Source organism: the organism of the source record quoted next, unplaced genomic scaffold (genome assembly GCF_019419815.1).
Source record: "Pyrus x bretschneideri cultivar Hongxiangsu unplaced genomic scaffold, Pyrus_bretschneideri_v1 Contig83, whole genome shotgun sequence".
NCBI lineage: Eukaryota > Viridiplantae > Streptophyta > Magnoliopsida > Rosales > Rosaceae > Pyrus > Pyrus x bretschneideri.
The window spans coordinates 71,392-90,517 of NW_025999824.1; the positions used below are offsets into that span (position 1 = coordinate 71,392).

General features: G+C 36.1%; 2 protein-coding genes and 1 long non-coding RNA gene across 10 annotated transcripts; 1 reads left to right on the plus strand and 2 right to left on the minus strand.

Annotated features, from left to right (window-relative positions):
• Positions 1 to 296: 296 nt before the first annotated feature.
• LOC108866751 lies at positions 297 to 4,742 on the minus strand. Its single transcript, XR_007255276.1, has 4 exons — positions 4,446 to 4,742; positions 3,051 to 3,098; positions 1,552 to 1,631; positions 297 to 1,185 (listed from the first exon to the last, which is right to left on the minus strand). It is a non-coding gene; the product is annotated as an uncharacterized LOC108866751 (long non-coding RNA).
• Positions 4,743 to 7,035: 2,293 nt separating this feature from the next.
• On the minus strand, positions 7,036 to 11,946 carry LOC103941101 (N-acetylglucosaminyl-phosphatidylinositol biosynthetic protein gpi1-like). 2 transcript variants are annotated; one of them, XM_009351282.3, is made up of 9 exons: positions 11,668 to 11,946; positions 11,184 to 11,483; positions 10,921 to 11,061; positions 10,733 to 10,836; positions 10,419 to 10,640; positions 9,431 to 9,925; positions 7,921 to 8,330; positions 7,411 to 7,504; positions 7,036 to 7,334 (listed from the first exon to the last, which is right to left on the minus strand). In XM_009351282.3, exons 1-9 carry the CDS (start codon positions 11,839 to 11,841, stop codon positions 7,223 to 7,225), a joined length of 2,052 nt encoding a protein of 683 aa, XP_009349557.3. In that variant the 5' UTR covers positions 11,842 to 11,946; the 3' UTR covers positions 7,036 to 7,222. The 2 variants fall into 2 exon arrangements, with proteins under 2 accessions (XP_009349557.3, XP_048431951.1); XM_048575994.1 differs by lacking the exon at positions 11,668 to 11,946 and having other exon boundaries at positions 11,180 to 11,354.
• Positions 11,947 to 16,862: 4,916 nt separating this feature from the next.
• Positions 16,863 to 18,610, plus strand: LOC103938220 (protein EARLY RESPONSIVE TO DEHYDRATION 15). Of its 7 annotated transcripts, none has more exons than XM_048575993.1 (3): positions 16,863 to 17,013; positions 17,669 to 17,999; positions 18,209 to 18,610. In XM_048575993.1, exons 2-3 carry the CDS (start codon positions 17,690 to 17,692, stop codon positions 18,289 to 18,291), a joined length of 393 nt encoding a protein of 130 aa, XP_048431950.1. In that variant the 5' UTR covers positions 16,863 to 17,013; positions 17,669 to 17,689; the 3' UTR covers positions 18,292 to 18,610. The 7 variants fall into 7 exon arrangements, with proteins under 7 accessions (XP_048431950.1, XP_048431945.1, XP_048431946.1 ...); XM_048575988.1 differs by having other exon boundaries at positions 18,219 to 18,610; XM_048575989.1 differs by having other exon boundaries at positions 18,225 to 18,610.
• The last annotated feature ends 516 nt before the right edge of the window (positions 18,611 to 19,126 follow it).

Here is a 19,126-nt window from a genome sequence, read left to right on the forward strand (position 1 = left end):
TAGTGTTCCTCAAGTTTCATGGTATCAATTTAGTGGGTTTTCAATATTTATCAAGATCTAAAATTATTTAGATTAAAATGTTCATAAAATTAAATTACAATAGTCTACGTATTACTTTAAGAAAGAAAAATTATTCTAAATTCATTCTTTAATTACAATAGTCTACATAATTTTTTTTTTTTTAAGTTACTTTAAGAAAAAAAGTATCCTAAATTCATTCTTTAATAATCTCGGGCTAAAAATTTAACGTGTAAGGGTTGGAGCAGAAAACTGTTTCTGAGTTAAAAATTTTAGGTTTTAACCCAACGGTTGAAGATATTCTAAGGTCAACAATCCTAGGTTATTCAATCCGAAAGATCTACACATCAGATTTCCAATTCATAAATTCCTAAGGGCATCAATATGCTTCCACAACAACATATTACAAAAGGACCACAGTCGTAATTTCCAATATTGATTTTTGAAACCTATATTTATAGCATTTTGTGGATTAATGATGTAGAAGGCAGATTTTTGTATAAACTTGGAACCGATGGTAAAGGTAAAGCTGTTTGATTGAAACTCAACTAAGAATCTCAACGGTCCAGAGTCCAGACAGCAGCATAGCCATGTAAATCCTTGGGTACTTTTGACTTTTGACACATTCATGAATCCTTAGTGCCCAAGTAAATCCAAGTTGTAGAATACTTCCACTTCTAAGATAGATCTAAGAGGAAGGCTAAGGCCAGCCGCTCACTGCATGTGTGACTGTCAGCCGTAAATGTGTGCGCGTAAACTCTATATAATGACATAGGCCGGGAGAACGCAAACATGAGAAGGACTAACTAAGCATATAACAAGTTAACAACCACAATTCACAAACGAAAGTTAGAAGCAGTTCATATAACAGTAACCCGCTTAGTTTAATTATTAACTGTCCGCAAAAGCAGTTCTAAAATGATGCACTGATGTGTTAGAATTTACTATGGATCGTTACTTTAATGGAGGGAGGCACTGGTGGCTACTTGAAATGACCGCTTATGATTCTTTTGCAGTGTGATACAACATGGAAGTGAAACTGATCTTACCCAGGTGAGAAATAAGCTGAACGAGAACTAGGGAGATCCGTTGGAAGAATATGTTGGCGTGCTTGTTTCGCAACCTCGAGCTACAACATTGGCCACAAAGAAGATCCCTACTTTGGCACTGCAGTAACACATCAAATTTTGAGAATTTTACAATTATAAGCAAAGCTGTCTTTGTTTAGACTAGAAGAGCACAATGTGATGTAAACCAACTAATCGCCCGGATTCTCTATCACTCCTACGTCAGTTGTAAGAAATATCTTTGGCTTGCTATTGCAGGAAAAAAGATGCTGCCAGTCCCAATTGAAAACAGAATTCATCTTAATTGGTTTGGTTAATTATATTAGGCCGTTAATATTAATTTTGACGGACTCAAATTCCCGGCCAAACCCTTGCAATCTTTGGGAAAAGTGTTTTCAAACAGGAAAATTTCAGATTTTGATTGGAAGAATGCAGTTAGAAGTTTAGAAGAAAGTAATACTAATACCTTAACTGAAACAAAAGCCAGTTTGAGTCTCCTCTAAATGAAAACACCTTACTTCTATCTTTCCGCTGTCCACATAAGACCTGCAAACATAGTCATATGGGGGTGCGATTAGAATTCAAAGTGACAAATCAACTTCTAAGAAAGATTTCCAAATGATGGACAACAGAAAACCATGACGAAAAGAGAACCAAGGTAACTTACATTCTGCAGTTATTAAGATATATATGCAAATGCAAAAAACCAAACAAAAGTCCATTTTGAAAAATTCTTAATCATATAAACATCTTGTAGGTCCACGAATAAAAATAAAGCTTCTCACAACTCTAAATGAAACAGAAAACAGAATGAAAACAGAAGGTTAGTTCTACTATTAGTAAGCCAAACACAAAAACTCAATACACATCTTAGGAAGCCTTCAAATCTCATAGCTATATTGGTCATTGATGGTTCTTCAAGATTATCATTATGAGCCTTTTCACATTTTAAACTGTACAAGCCATAGAGAGGGAGAGGACAAGAGAGACAGAGAGACAGAGAGGTTGGCGGAGATGATGATGACGATGATGAAGTTGAAGACTAGTACAGAAAAATATGATAAAAAAAGACTCCTAATAATCCGCATAACCACTCCAAAAATGAGTTTTCCATCATTAGGCTTATAAAAATTAGCACATCATTAGTTAAATCTCAAAATTCTCAACCCTAGGATAACAACTTGACAATTCATTTGCAATGCAATGAAAATGAGTTCACTGCACAATTATAATAGTAACAACAAGAAATCGACCCCAAAATTTTCAATCCAATGACATTTCATGCAGTACACCTAAAAAATGTAAACTAGCATCAGCGAAAACAAAAAAATTTATTGCAGCACTGAAACACCTATGATCCAAAGGGATTTAAACAGGGGTGGCTGCATGTCAATCAATAATCGCAGTTATAAAGGAAAATATTAAAGCCCGTCAAAGAACTAGAGGCTTTATTGACAACCAGTCGGAAAAAAAGAGCATAACTATGGAAGTAGAGAAATGAGATGAATATAACTGCTTTTATAAAATAAACTTGGTACTTCCTAATCCTATGATGGCATGACTGACCGAGAAAACAACTTCTGATACAAGATGCCCAGAAGTGCAAGCTAGTTCGAAGAAATAAAAAAGATACCATTCAAAGTACCACATGACAGTCAAGATGTGATTCCCAGTACACATGACAGGCTTGCTTCCCATGCAAATCATGTTTTCGAAAACATTTAACATCAAAAGTGAAATAATAACCAAGAGTAAAGAAATGTCAAGAACTAATCTTTTAGAAAGGCAGGATCTTCTTTACCGTTTTCAATACATCAAGTTACATCAAGTTATAAGAAAAAATGTTCACTGAAAAAGTACGTAGTACCACCTTAGAAGAATTTGTTAAACACGGCATGATGAAAAAATTGGATGAAATTATGGCAGAGAAAATGAACATAAATTGAAAAACAGCTTTGTGCATACCATCTGATTACAAACTAAGATCTGACCACATATGCATCGAGGCATAGCCTGCAAGATAATCATTCGTTTAGCATCACAGTTACTATAATTAACAAAATGAGAATATAAGTGAAAGATACTGTCAATTTCCATTTACGTAAAACTTTACAAGCCAAAGGTGTACCAACATACCACCAATTTACAAACAATATTTCCCCAAACTATCAATTTAAAACTAACCTATTGATCAAAGTGAAACAAGTATGATTCCACTTAAATCCAGTTATCTGACAAGCCCTACTTCCTGTATTGTCCCCGGAAAGGGTACCATGTTTCAAACAATCTAAATAACAACAATCTTAAAAATAAAAATAAATAAATAAAAAATAAAAAAATAACAGTGGAAAAGATGGGCATTTAAACAGTAAATGAGAAATCAAAAGACTTGACACTTTCTTGACCGAGAAATAACAGTGGACAACTTTTTCATGCGGTGTTGCGGCTTAGGCAAAGGTAAATCCTTGACTTCCAGAATTTGAATTTTCCTTCTCTTTCTTGGATCCTGTTGATAAGCTTGATGGAGTTTTCTCTTACTAGACTCCATCTTCTGTGCATCATTCCAATCCACATCAGGTTTAGGAGTCTCCTTACGAGGGTTTATTGTGGAAGAAGAAAGAGGGCTCTCCTTATTAGGGTTTTGCGCAGAGGAAGCAAGTGGATATAGACTTTGGAGCACTATCTCCAAGACCTTGCCTTTACCGAAGGATGGGGAAGCTTTACCCTTGTTCTGCTTTGCTGGTTGCGACTTAGGCAGTTCGGGTGAAGGCAAAATTTGAGTTTTCCTTCTGTTTCTTTGTTGGTGTTGATAAGATTGGCGGAGTTTTAACGTACAAGACTCCATCTTGCGTGCATCATTCCAATCAATATCAGGTCTAGTAGGTGGTTTAGAGCTGTCTTGATTAGGGTTAGGGTTTTGCGGCCTAGAAGAAGGAAGTGGAGGAGCTACGGTGACACTGAGGACTGTCTGAGGCTCGTAAACCTTCTTCTTCTTACCGTCAAAAACTGGAAGATCTGTCACTGCCACTGCCACCAATTGGTCGTCAAGATCAACATCGTCGAAGAAGGTGGAGGGATTGAAGTCCAAGTCCATGGACTGGACGATCGAGAAAGCTTCAGGATCAAATACGATTTGATCAAAGTCGTCGTTGCCCTCCAACTCCATCATGTTCTTTCAAAATCGAAAGTTGCCGAGCCCAGAAGCCCAGAGAGAGTGGATCGATCCACTTAGGGTTTTCCGCAATTAGGTTTTCAATTCAAAAAAATTCAACGCATGCGAGAACACAATTTGTGTGCAAAATCGACTAAAATAAACACCTCGAGAAAATTAAATGAACCAAGAGAGAAGAAAAGGGGAACCTGTTTGTAAACTTGATGGTATCCCAGAGCGAGAAGCTCGTTGCCTGGAATCTATCTGTCTCTGTTTCAAAGTCGTCCCCAGAGAAGAAAACGATGTGAATGGCGTTACGAATTTGGGGTTCTAGGTTCCGTTTGATTTGTTTCGGATTGGGGAAATCTCTTTGATCTGCAGTGCAATTCAATGCAACCTAATTCGGTAGAGGAAATTAGGGTTTCAGGTTTGATCAGGGAGTAATACGAGAGCGAGAGAGGGAGGGATGTGGGTAGCGTTGATCGAGAGCGGGAAAGAAGGAGAGATGATGCGTTTCGTTTTTGAATTTAGGAGGTAATGACCGTTTGGATGTTTTTGTAGTTGCCAACTCTCGCCGCCTGTTCGGTGATTAATTGACCAAAATACCCTTAACTTGTAATTTTTTTTCTCTATTCTTGGTTCCACTCTAGTTTTGTGACTCTGAGGATTATTTTGTAATATTAGTTCTTCAATCTTCATTCAACAGGTTATAGCTGCTTTCACTTTTTACGATGATTTAGTAGTATTTTTCTTCACTTGTAAGTAAAAGGTTTTAAATTGATTCTCACTAAAGGCGAATTAAAACCATATTATTGCTAGCCAATTATGAGACTTAGCCATTCCTCAACCTCTTAGACGATCTCCAACCCTTGAGTTAAAATGCAAAATTTTTGACCCAGAAAATTTAAGTTTTAACCAAGAACAGTTTTTTTGCTCCAACCCTTCTAGGTTAAATTTTTAACCCGAGATTACTAAAGAATAAATTTAGGATAATTTTTTTCTTAAAGTAACTTTTTTAAAAATAAAAATTATGTGGAATATTCTAATTTAATTTTATGAACATTTTAACCTACAAATATTTAGATTACGATAAATATTAAAAAATCATTAAACCGACACCATGAAACTGATAGAACACTATAAAAGAATATGAAACACACGAAAGAATTTATTTTCATTATTTTGGTGGTTGGATTTAAATTTGGATTGATGGATTTTTTTTCCTTTTTTTTTTTTTTTGTTTACTATTGGATTTGATCATATTAGATCTTAGACGTAGAATTCAATGAATTTATAAATATAATATTAAAAAAAATACACACATATGGTGGGCCAACCCGTTAACCCAGGGGAAATTTTGACTTAAATTTGCGCTAGAAATAAGTTTTGGGTTAAAACTCATATTTAGCCCAAGAGTTAGAGGCTTAGAGCAAGTTTGGTGAGTTTAGAACCTTAAATTTGATTTTTACTCTAAGAGTTGAAATTAGTCTTAGTGTGGATAATATTATTTGTTAAAAAAAATATTAAAAAAGAAAAAGGACTATCGCTACTAGCCGAAATTTTTGACAATAGAAATGTTAAGAAGACTCTCAAAATGAGATGTTTGTGTGAAAAGTAATATTTGGCTCTGCATTTTTTCAGTAATTGTGACTCTTTCTATGTCTTTTAAGAATACATTACTCATTATTTATCTAACAATTTGATGTTTATGCGGAAAGTAATTGATAAACTTGATAGCTTTGCACTAATGCATCCAACTTTTTGCCTTCTTCGGGATATTTGAAGCAAAGGAGATTATCAGACGTGGCACTAAGAAAAGGTACACATTTTTCTTTTCATTTGTTTGTTTTAATCATAATGCAATGCAATTATGTCTGCTTTAGGTTTAGTGTTAGAGTTCAAATCAATGAACTAACGGATGGTTAAGACGGTCATCAAGTTTAATTTGAATATAACCGTAAAGAGGAAATTAGAGTAATTGTCCATGAACTTTTAAACGATTAGAGCTTTAGTCCTTGAACTAAAAATTTGTGATTTGTGATCCTAAACTGGTTAAAAGTAAAAATAACCGTGGGATTCAGTGATTGAGGAAACTCAAGTACTTATTATCTAATCGTCCCGCCGTTGAGCAACTAACCGTGGATCACGCCACCGGAAATCGGGTTAATTAAGAGTTTCGGGCCCTTCGATTGCCTTGAAGTATCTAGCTATAGAATCTGGTTTTAACCTCAAAAACATTGAACAACCTTGTTTCATTCAACTTTCGTGGACGTGCTATAAACCTGGTTCTTAGTAAGGTACCCTTGCTTGTTCAGATATCCATGTCCGTCGACCTAGCATACACCGGTGACCGTATATCCATAGAGCTTCCTTTTAGCCAACTTTCTTGCTGTCTTTCTCAGCTAGAGTTTCTTGAGTTGGATGCCGCCGGAGCTTTCTACAAACAGGATCATGCGTTTCCTACATTAACAAATCTCGAGCAAAAGAATGAGCAGCAGCAGCTGGACTAGGAGGCCGAGGATTTCCAATGGCATTCCAAACCCAAAGAGAAACACTGCAACTTCTCAACACCCTCCTCCTGACCCTCTGAACTGAAGATTTGCAACTTCTCAACACCCTCCTCCTGACCCTCTGAACCGTCCACACATCAAGGTCAGAATCAACTGGGATGGATGAAGTTATGTATCTGCACCAAGAACACACTTCTGACCACATGATAATTAAATCCCTATGCTTGAATCACGTTATTTAAGCAACGGAGCAGACATTTAGGTGAAACAGATGAAGTAACTATACAAATTTCAAAAAATAACATAATTTTCCATTGCAATCCTTCAAAATCAAATCAGATATATGTTGCCTGAATGGTCGGCCCTAAACAGAATCAATGGACACAAGACTGGTTTACATGGGAGAACAAAATTTCGGGTTAGGTTAAAATAACTGCAGTTAGTTGTTAATGGGCAGCTGCAAGACTAGTTACATTTCACGTTCTGTAGCATGAGAGAACTGAATCGTGGCAGAGACGCCAATACTCTTTGTAGGAGATTAGCATCCACGGAAATATTGGAAGATCAGTTCCGATTGTAGATGGAATCCTGGAACCAATTCAAAGAGTTTAAATTTGAAAAGCCAGGAAATAACGGTCAAATTTGAATTCAAATTTCAACTCACCGTCTGCCAGTGAGGACTCCATAAGCTGCAGTAGCAACCAATGTCCGAGGTTTCCCAGAAAGAAGCTTTTTGTAGTGAGGCATGACTATTTGTCCTGATATGAATATTCCATCAATACAGTTAGAAGAAAAGTATCAGACATAAATAGGTATACTTTATCACTTCGACAGTACAACGCATCTTTCAGCTCGTTATCATGAATGCATGTTCTGCATAAGCATAAATTCATGCATATAACACAATCTGCATAAAACTTCATTTGGAATTAGCTTATTAAAGCAATGCTACAGAAAACGCATGTGCACAGGTAAACAGAACCTTGCGACAATGCACTTGAATTATTTAAGTTTTAAAGCTTTTAATTTTGCATGGTCCTGACTCCTGATCGACTTAAAATGAAATATTTCAAAAGCAAAGCCCAAGTAATTGACGTGAAGCTTTCAGACTTTCTGAGATACGGTAAACTACAGAAACATCATTAATGCACTTAAAAAAAGATCAAGCTCTCACCTACAGTCAAGAAGTTACTATGGAGAAATGAAACCACAACAGAAGATCTAGTGAGGTCCTTTCCGGTCTGCAGTTTATCTGATGGTGAAATAATACCCTTAGGAGAATCAATTCCACCACTCCAAACAGACACTATTTCAAACCATATCCCAGTTGGAAATCTTCTCGGCCTGACCAACCAAAGGAAAATTTTGATATATGGTGTGGCATGGATAACAGATATGGTCACTTCAATCAGAACACAGATAAGGGTGATAGTCGTGTTCATAATGGTAAAAAAGATGTAGAAAACAGAAGTTGTCGGTAATAGAAGTAGGAGTGGTGTGAACAGAAGAGATCCAACGATGTGTTGCTTGACAGTGTAGTCATAGCTATCTAATCTCTGACGAAGAGGATTCCACTTTCGGCCCCTGAGAAACATTCAGCAAGTACATGAGAAACTAGATGTTACAAAACAGCAAAACAATTACTAAAAAAGGACAAATTTTACTTATGCCTTCACCAGCTATATACAATTGAAATTCTATATATCAATGAATTGAGAGAGGTGCACAACAAAAAGGAAGCTTTTCTCATAAAATAGCAATTCACGTCAATTAATTATAACAAAATTATCTTCACTACACCAAAGACTAGCACGTCTTGTATGGGCGTACACTGTACATATTTATACATACAGACATTAGTACATACATAAGTATATCAACAGATAAATGGATATAAAAAGCATAGCAATCTTCTAGATACAGGATGTTATGCCTACTTATATTATAAAAGGAAATATATGAGAAGTTAGTGGATCCACAGATTTAACATTTTAGCTTACACGAAAATGACTCTGCTATGGGAATATGGGGTTTCCAATTTCATTTTTTAGCATTATGGGCATTCTTATCGCAGATGACAGCTGCATATATGGAAAATCTAATATGACTATACAATCAAACCCCTATATAAAAGCACAGTCGCAACTAGCTAGGCAAATAAAAAGGTCAAGGTTAAACCAACGAGCAAAGTTCCGCAATGACATAATCAGGGAAAGAACTGCCTCTTGGAAGGTTGGCTGTGCTTCTAAATCTTTTCAATTTCATGCACACCCCTTTGTTACATTTGCAATCGAGGACAAAACAACTTCATCTAATAAATTAACTGAGTGGTGATGTGGCAAGGAGGTAGATGTCTCTAAACATACCTATCATATAATTTTCACATTGCCAGACAGAGTCAACATTTTGTCCTGGATTGCAAATGTAATCAAAATACTAGGGTACAATTAAAACATATTTAAAGTACAGGGAATTGGAAAATGGGCCAAACTGCAGGAAATACAAGTGTAATTTGACTGAAGAACTATGTATTAAAGACCTACAAATCCAACCAACAGGTGCTGAATACGCATATGATGTGTTAAGGAATAGAAAATAGGTTGGTTAGAAAAATGACCCTATCACATGTATACAATACCCAAAGAAAACTGAAAAAGAAAGAACAAGACATCACCAAGTAATACCTGAAAAGGCGCCACAGAGCTGCTAATGCTTGTATTTGAGTTGAATACAAAAGTGATATCAACCAATGAAGAGTAGACACATGCAACGTTGCTAGTGCAATCAAATCGATTATCAAAGCAGCAGGTATAGTCACCCCAAAAATGATTCCTGATATAGCAAGTCCTCTAATGAAATAAAGAAAGTGGGACCCCAAAAAGATCCAAATGGTAGACCAAATCTGGATAGCAGTTAGAGAAATCATCCCAAGAACTCCTGCCAATTCATTGTTTAACTTAAAACCAGCAGGTACCCCCATCAACCAAACACAGCCTGAGCGCAATAATTCATTCGTCATGTCACTGGAAAATTTCAAGATCCATATGCAAGCAGATTCTCCATGATACAACAGTACCAAACCAAACAAGTTTCCCAGAAGTACATCAACAGCTAAACTTGACCACACGAAATGCTTATGCAATGCGGCTTTCTCCGCATATTCCACACTTGATGGAAACCTTTCAAATCCAGAATAAGGTGATGAAATAATTGCAATTAATTCAAAGAAATAAGAGCCTACTACCAGAAAGAAAGAAACAAATGGAGATGGAACAAAAAAAACACAAGACGAAACAGACTCATCAGTAAATGTCTATTGGAGATAACAGGTTATGTGTAACACAAGAAAAGATGAAAGGGTTATTGTCAATGCAGTGAAGAAGATGATGGAAGAGATCAGGTGGATGGGCCAATCATGGTCACAAACAAACCTAAATCTCAGCCTACAAAAGTACAGATAAAAAAACTCTGAACACTTGCAGGGTACAAAATTTATAAATAGGAAAATTTCTTATAAACCAAACCGGAGTGAAATCTAATAACATTTGGATTTATAAATTTTATCCAAAATTAGAATGCAAATGAAAGGGAATATAAAGCCCAACTTATCAGTCAGACAACTCCACAGGATTGAAAACATATCTCATATTTGCAGTTGAAATTTCATCTTACCTCATGCCATTATCTTGAAGAACGATTGGCCAATACAAGATCTGAGAACCACGGATTCTGATATTTATCCTTGAAATGCTGAATACCTTTACTAATATAAGGCCTATCCAAGAGTCTGATGCATAATTCAGAAGTCTATAGAGAAACTGAAGAATGACATAGAATAAAGCGGATAATGAAGCCACAGACATGGCGAATAGTTGCCATACAAAGCCCAGAAACCTGAAAAGCCACAGAGTAACCATTTAAATACCGCAGATAATGCCAGACATAAAAAGGAGACTAGTAGAGAGGCTAAATGTGTGAAAAGATACATGTAAACAGTAGAAAAGCACACAAAAGACGTCTTGGGACCTAGGCATCTCTCAAAAACAATTTCAGCGGTTGCGGAGCTATTAATTGCCAGAATGACTGTATCCTGCATTTAAAGATAATAAATATTGTTTCAATATATTAACAAAGATAAGTCTTAATCTACAAAAGAATTCTCACAAACTCTTACCAAATCAAGGAGTTGCTGCTTTTGGTGAAGTTCATCAACCCACTTGGGTTTTCTCAAAGGTGCACTCACTTTCTCAAACGAATTCCAAGGATGTAATGAGAAATGGTGGGCACCATAGGCGGGAGTCTCGTACAAAATTAGCTAAATTTCATCAAACCAAAAACAGAATATTAATCACCAAAACATAAACATGAGAATCAAATATAAGTTAACAGCTAAATTAAGTCCAACACATGCCATTTAAGCATTCATGACTTACATACGTGGACATCACACCGAGAAACGATTTGCCCATTCCAGTGAATGTGATGCAGTTTCGGAATCCAAGTAATGTCCTTTCCAACTTGTTCTTGAGGATCACACATCATCGTAATCCAATAACCGTTTCCCTCAAAATTTTCCCTACATTGTTCTACTGATCCACTGAGCTTGTGGCACCCACAAGAAGAAGAATGAGATTGATCCTCTTCCGTTTGAACCTTAAACAAATGACCCACTACACACAACATAGAATTATCCTGTAGTAACACAGGCATCCTTCCGTTCGCGTCGCAAAGAATTCCCTGAAAACAATAAATGACTTCAACCAATTTCCCAAACCATACACAATAAGCAAAAAAATCAAATGCATCCCGAAATTCGATCAAATGCGGTAACAAATAAACAGATTGAAACCGACCCACATAAATTGCTGCTAAATTTGATTGAAATATGATTGGCATTCACTCATTGAAGAAGTTTATGTACCTGGAGGCTTGATTGAATACCACAAAGCGCGAGTTCAGTGCAGGCGAAAGCGACGACGACGTCAAGAGAAGGCGAAGAAGAAGAAACGAACCAACCAAGCAAGAAATTGGAGGATGATGATGGTTTGCTCAATGAGAGTTGCTTTGGCCACCAAACCCTACATCTCCTTCCCATCGTTGTGGAGACAACACAGATATGTGGGTAGAGACGAAGACGAGGTGACGAAGACACTATTTCAAATTTTGATGTAAAAATAATAAAGACACAAAGAGAATAAGACCATCTTCAACCATAGGCTAATTGCCAAATTTCTCCTTCAAACCCAACCCTACCTAAGTTAAATCTTTGGGCTAAAAGCTAAAAGCTAAAAGCCAAATCCAAGCCAAATTTCCCCCAAAATTTAGCCTAGGATTCAGTGTGGGCGAGTGAAACCCGACGTCTGTGCGCCAATACCCCCCACTCGCTTGACGCGCGCAATGCGCGACCCTTCAGACAGACAAGGCCCCACCCACGTGGGCCTTTCTGCCACCTTTCCCAGGCGCCCCAACGGCTACTTTGATTCAAATTTATATATTTTCTTATTTTTATATTTATATATTTATTGAATCCAACCGCTGAAATCGAATATAATCAAATTAATGGTAAAAAAAAAAAAAAATCTAACGGCCCAAATTTAAATCTAACGACTAAAAAATTATTTAACTCAAAATTCACCCAAAAACTCTATAAATACCTATGTGTTTGTTCAAACATCCACACAAAAACTCACTTTTCTCCTACAATTCTTCCAATTTTTCTTTCTACCATTTCCAAATTTTGTGTTTATACATCTCTATCATGATTTTCATATTCTTACATGGTGTTTCATGAGTTTCATCTATGGATTTAGTGATTTTTAAATATTTATCGGAATTTAAATATTTTTAGATTAAAATGTTCATATAATTAATTTACGATAGTCTACATAATTTTTTTTAAAGTAAATTTAAGAAAAAAATTAGTCTAAATTCATTCTTTAATATGCTGGGGCTAAAATTTTAGGCCATAAGAAGTAATAATACCTTTGATTAAAAAGAGAGGTAATTTCTTTTCCTTTTTCTTTTCCTTTTCCTTTTTCTTTTCTTTTTTCTTTTCCTTTTCCTTTTCTTCTTTTTCTTAACTTTTTTTCTCATTGGGGTTCCCTACTCCAAAAAAAATCATTTATGTATAAGCCCTCCCATTAATTAAATAAATTACGTTGAAATTTTAAAAACATCTCCAAAGAATATATTAAATAAGTATTTTCAGAACAAAAGATAGTGATAAAAATGATAAAATTTGACAACAATCTCTAGTCAATCCTGATCATACCACATAAAAATTGGCATTTCGGTTAGAAAACGTTAATGCTGTCTTTTTTTACTATTATTGTTGATGTAGACTTTTTTATTCCTTTTTAAAGATGCTTTAAAACGAACTCTAAACGAGATGTCAAAATTTTCACCCGATATGTTAAATTTAAACTATTATTAATTGTATTATTTAATTTTCATAATTTCAATTAGTATTTTTAAAACAAAAGATAATAACAAAAATTATAAAAAGCATTTATTACCCACTAAAAATAGAAGCTCTCAAATTTGACAACTCTCTTTATTGCCATTCCATGTCATGCCACATAAGAATTGACATTTCGGTTGGAAAACACTATTGTTGTCCTTTTTTATTGTTGTTGCTAATGTGAATGTTTTGACATCTCCTTTGAAGATACTCGTGTTCATATTGTTTATCAAGCATGCGTTTCGATTGGCTTATAACTTTGTTTGGTCAGTCATTTAATACTATAATATAATGATATTTATCTCCACTTATAAGTGAAATATTCTAAGTTTGAATCTTGTGAATGATACATTTGATATAATCATATTATGATTGACGAATTGTGTGACTTATTTCAAATTATGCACCCCTTAATGTGAATAAGAAGCAAGGAGAGGAGGGAAGCAAGAAATGCTTCATTTGCAGATTTTTTTTTCACAATGTTGTAATTTGATTACATTTCTTGTTCCATGGGATTTATAAGAAGACGAAAATGGTGTCAAATGGGGTTGGGGAGGAAGTGGGCGAAGTTGAAAAAGATAGATTCGAATAAGGCGGGTGTGAAGTTTGAATATTTCTGTTGGGTCAAAATGATCCAATTGTAGCCAGTGTTCTAAAATTAGCCTACGCGCTAGGCAGTGAAGGGCCGACTTGATTTTGGGCAAATTGTTTTGAAAAAATTGGTATGGCGGTCCTATGCGGGCTAGGCGGTCCTAGGCAGTTTTTTTTTATATATATTTTTTATTAATTGTGTGCTTTTTTCTTTTTTGGTTTCATGGTGGTATACTTATGGAAATGGTGTACCTAATTTTCAAATGATGAATTTACTACAAGTTCATCCAATAGTGAAACAAATTGAAGCACTTTTGAGGTGATACATACAAAGAAAATAAATAAACTAGATACAACAAGGTTAAATAATTTAGTCTATGTTCAATCCAATGCAAGGATCATGATTCATGAACAAGAAGAATTTAGTCTATCATCCAAAACCTCTCATTATGATTATATGCTTGCTGTTTTTTGAATATTGAACTTTTTGAATATTTATAATTTGTGTATTTTTCTACTTCTATTTTTGCATTTTATCATTCTTTTATTATCTATATAAGTATAGTTTTTTTAGGTGTAAATAAACACTTATTTACAATATATATAATAAATTTACATAAATCTGCCTAGGCCGCCTAGGCGCCTGTCTAGGCCCCACCTAGCTGCCTAGGGGTTAGGCCTCTACTCGTCGCCAGACTAGCGCCTAGCGATTTTTAGAACTTTGATTGTAGCATCACTTAAAACTGTAACAGTTGCTGCAAGTGGCCCTCTACCACAGTGGTAGAGAGTAGTGTTGCCCTTACACCACGGCTTGACTTCGAATCTCGTTGATTTCCTAATCTAATCTAATCTAATCTAACAAATATATCGTTTAACCAAAAAAAAAAAAAAAAAAAAACCCTTTAACATTAGCTTCCCGCCTTAGACGATGCTTCTTATTTTTCGAAAAATTTAGTTTGAATTGCTATAGCTATTTGAGGATGCTTCTGATTTTCAAAAAGTTTTGAATTGTTATAATGTTTGGTTAAGTTGTGGTGGGAGAAAGTGGAATCAAAACTTCGGCTGAAAAGCAGAATCTTCGAGTTTTTCAGAAAAAAAAAAAAAAAAAAAAAAAAAAAGCGCAGAATTTTCGATGCTGTCATTTGCGCTTCTGCTTGAGGTCTTAGGTCTTTAATGAATTTTTCAACATTCTCTTCTACTTTTATTTGTCATTCTTTCCCTTTAATTTCTATGGTTCAACAAATTTCATATTTAATTCAGTTCAATCTTTCATAAGATCTACTCAAATCGTTAATTTCTCGAACATGTAATTAAGTGTTTTTAGGCTCATTTGAATGTACTTTTAAAATGACTAAAACGCTTTTAGAGAAAATGTTTTTGGATCTAAAAAACACTTGAAGTGTTTTCTGTAAGAAACACCAGTTATGTGTTTCTTCCAAAAATCACTTTTAAGTATTTTTTTCATGATTTACTTGTATTTTTACTAATAATTAGTTCAAAAAACAGTTGATTTGAAAAATAATTTCCTACTTCTTACTCTTTCCCTCCTAACCCTTTTTGTAGTTATTTATTTTCTTTCAAATGTTTTATATGTACACACATAGTATCCATCTAGTCGAAAATAGTAGTCATTTTTACTAATAAAATGGGAGGGTATGATTGTGACGTAAACCGTTTTGTTTGGCAAGAACTTTAGACATTTGCTCACCAAAAAACAAAACTTCAGACATTTGCTGGGTTCAACTTATGCCATTACTTGGCAGGATATGTGTCGCATCCGCGTCCTTCTCGTACGACCATGATCATATCCGGTATTTGCCCTAACCGACCAACAAGCCATGTGCTGACGATACGCGAATGATGTGGAGCGGATAAACCAGAACCAGTGTGGTCCCACCATTGAAGGAACATGCAACCAATTCTCCAAGGTATCGTTTGGTATGCAGACGAAACGGGACGGAACGGAATGGGACGGGATGGGAAGGGATAGGACGAAATGGAACGGAGTGGGAGTAAAGATGCCCTCGGATGGAAACAAGGAGGAAGAAGAAGGAGACGGAGAGGTTATAATTTTGTGTTCCACAGATGTGGAACGAGTCGTTCCAGGAGGTGAGATGGAACGAAAATTCACCCAAAACTCGTCCCATGGAACAACTCGTTCCACCCATTTTAGGCGCACCAAACGTGGGACGGAACGCCTTGTTCCACTCTGTTCCGTCTCGTCCCACGTACCAAACGGTACCTTGTTGGCCATTTGATTAAACAGACAAATTTCTAGTCCGCAGATAGAGTAGTTCCTGTGCAGGAAGTACCTCTGAGCAATAGGCAATTCAATCCATCATTAAACTACGTATCCCAAACAATTCGTATTAAAATATAATTTTTTATTTTATAAAATAATAAAAATATTTTTACTTTTAATTTTAAATATGATTTTTAACGGATCTCATCATGCCACGTGTCATTATTCGAAAATACAATTTTTGAAAATATTGAAATATGGTGTAAGGTGTAAGATAATGGTTAGGTATTTATAGAAAAAAATTATAATTTTTAAAAAATTTCTTCTATTTTAATTAATCTAGACTGTTGGATTATAAAAAAAAAAAATCAAAATTCAACCGTCCAGATTGCAACACGTGGCCAATGGTAAAATTATATTTTTATTTATTTTTTAAAGCAAAAAAGATGAACGGTTGAGCAAAAAATCAAACAGTTCAGATCGTGCCACCTCATCTAGTCGTTTGGAGGGATTTGAAATTTGTTCACCGTTGAAATTCCAACAACTCAAAAACAGAGCGGTTGAAAATCTTACGGCCTGGAAGCAGCCACATCACCCAAACACATGGTTACATTGTTTTTGAGGGTAGGATATTTGCATTTTAACTTGGCACGGTTTTAATTGGTGAGATCCAAACCAGTCAAGAGTCAACGACCAAGAGATTTGTTACCGCGCGACACCGATCAGGCAATCAACGGCTGGTAACTGCTCAAAAATCCAGGAGTCCGTACAGTGCAAAATAGTGGCATTCGTTGGATCGGAGTACCCGAACCTCAGGTTCATATTCCAAACCAGCTAGGCTCGGATTTCTCTCACTATATAAACCCCCTTCCCCTCTCTTTCCCACTCACACGTATTTATCGCTATCTGGTCGGACCCTTCACCTGATATTTCGCAGCCTGATATTTTCCTCTTCGCTCGAAGCCTCGGAGGAGGTACTGAAAATCTTTCGAATTTTGCGATTTTTATTTTCGTTAATGGATCTGATTAGGTGTAAAATTATTATCACCCCTGTTTGGTTGCTGAGAAAATGAAGGAAAAGAACGAAATTGGAATCTGGATTCTTTGAATTAGGTTTTAGTGTCCGAACAAAATTAAGACCAGAAACTGGTGACTAGGGAAAATTGAGCGAATGATTTAGCTGTAAGGGTTTGGCTTGTTTTTAATTTTCTGATTGGTAGATCTGGTTCTGTTTGGTTGTTGAGAAAATTTGGGAAAATGCGAATAGAAAACTGAAGATTTTTTGGAAAACTTAGAAAATCTGGTTTATTTATTTATGTTTTTTTTATGACTGATTGGTTTGAACTGGATTTCCCCGATGATGTTGATCCAATTCTGGTAATGTGAAAGTTTGCAAGTTCATTGATTTTATGATTTTCAATTAGCTGCTCAGGTGAAAATCCTAGTTTATATTTCCGAAGAATTAATTTCATTGTCGATCCGTGCAAGTTTAGATTCTCGTCAGTGTGCTTGTAAATTAAAAACTTTAGAAAACGTTTTCCATGGATTAGTGCATTGTTCTCATTTACTTGTGTGGAACTTGAAAATGACAAGATTTCGTGACTGATTTACTGTGTTTTTCCGGTGCAGCTGACTTGCGCTCGGCCAAAGATGGCACTGGTTTCCAGAGGATCAAGGTTGAATCCCAATGCCCCTCTCTTCATCCCTGTGGCTCTGCGACAGGTGGAGGATTTCTCCCCGGAATGGTGGCAACTGGTCACAACCTCCACATGGTACCATGATTACTGGCTCAGTCAACAGGGTGAGGATGGCTTCTATGATAATACCCAGAATGAAGTTGACAATGTCGCCGATTTGCTTCCAGAGACCTTTGATCTCGATGTTGGTGATGACTTCTCCAGTCTAGAAGAATCTCAGTTTGAAGAGTTCCTTCAGATGTCTCATACTGAAGGTAAAAATGGTAAGAACAGATACTCTGAAAGATTGTAGATTTTTGTAAAATGGAATGAAAAACTTCAATGCACAAAACGAAGCGCCGTTATGTGCGCAGTGGCGTTGTAGGATTCATATAGCTGACCCTGTTTAGTGGGATAAGGCTTTGTTGTTGTTGTTTGGAATGAAAAACTTTTAGGTAGTTTCCAAATATGCTGTTTGATTGTTGGACGCAAGTTTTGTTTTGGAACAGCAGCGGGGTTAGAAAAGAGTGCTGCGGTCTTGAAGAATTTGAAGTCACTGGAGGACAGACATCCTAAATCCCCGGTGGAGCCGAGGAAGTACGCTGAGAAGCCAGCAAAGCATGTGAGCCCGAAATGCAGCCCCCGTTTCATCCAGCAGCCTCGTTGAAACTTGAAAGCTGCTAGCCTCCCTTGTGTAGTTTAGCCGATGGCAAAACCAAGTAATTTGTAGTCTCTGTAATTTCTGTATAAGCAAGGCAGAAATACTTGCTTCCATCCTTGTTCATTCTGATGCACCTTTCGTTCAGTTTACTAAAAGTACCCTTGGGGTAAGAAAGCTGTAAAAAAATGTTTTAAGTTTCTTAACAAAACAAGTAAAAAGTAGAGTTTCTAGTTCCTCTGGTGTGTCGAAACACAATTTTTAAATCTCGGCCAAAGAAAATTATTATTATTAAGAAGAGGGGAGTGTTGAAAACTATCACAATAATGAGAGGAGGAAGATGTTTATAACACCGGCTGTACGCATCGAAGGAGCTCTAAACAACCTCTCCGCCACCGCCTGTCAGTCGGATCATTCAGGGATGCCCGGAGGAGCTTAACGTGTACTGCTCTAACCTCCAGAGGTCCCGGGATCACCTGGTTCCCTATGTGGATCCGCTCTGCACATATATATTTCAAAGACAAAAGGGAAAGAGATTCTTTCCAGATCCTTCTCTTTAAAACCCAGGGATCAAGTGATCCGAATCTTTGAAATTTGATTCAATGGCTAAAAACAAAGAAGTGAGTAAAATTTTTTACAACCAAGTCAGCCTAGATTTTGTGCTAAAAGTGTGAGAATTTTGTATATTATTCCACACCGTTTTGGAGGCAGATATAAAGAAATTACAAGAGACTGTATGTGGTAATTATACAA

What these genes read in the sequence shown, in the direction of transcription:
- LOC103941101 (XM_009351282.3), bottom strand. Translation starts at nt 11,841, where the DNA reads ATGGGAAGGAGATGTAGGGTTTGGTGGCCAAAGCAACTCTCATTGAGC. An exon ending in AGCAGCAACTCCTTGATTTG is followed by an intron (nt 10,837 to 10,920) that starts GTAAGAGTTTGT and finishes CTTTAAATGCAG; the next exon opens with GATACAGTCATTCTGGCAAT. An exon ending in GGAGTCCTCACTGGCAGACG is followed by an intron (nt 7,335 to 7,410) that starts GTGAGTTGAAAT and finishes AATTGGTTCCAG; the next exon opens with GATTCCATCTACAATCGGAA.
- LOC103938220 (XM_048575988.1), top strand. Translation starts at nt 17,690, where the DNA reads ATGGCACTGGTTTCCAGAGGATCAAGGTTGAATCCCAATGCCCCTCTC. An exon ending in TCATACTGAAGGTAAAAATG is followed by an intron (nt 18,000 to 18,218) that starts GTAAGAACAGAT and finishes AGTTTTGTTTTG; the next exon opens with GAACAGCAGCGGGGTTAGAA.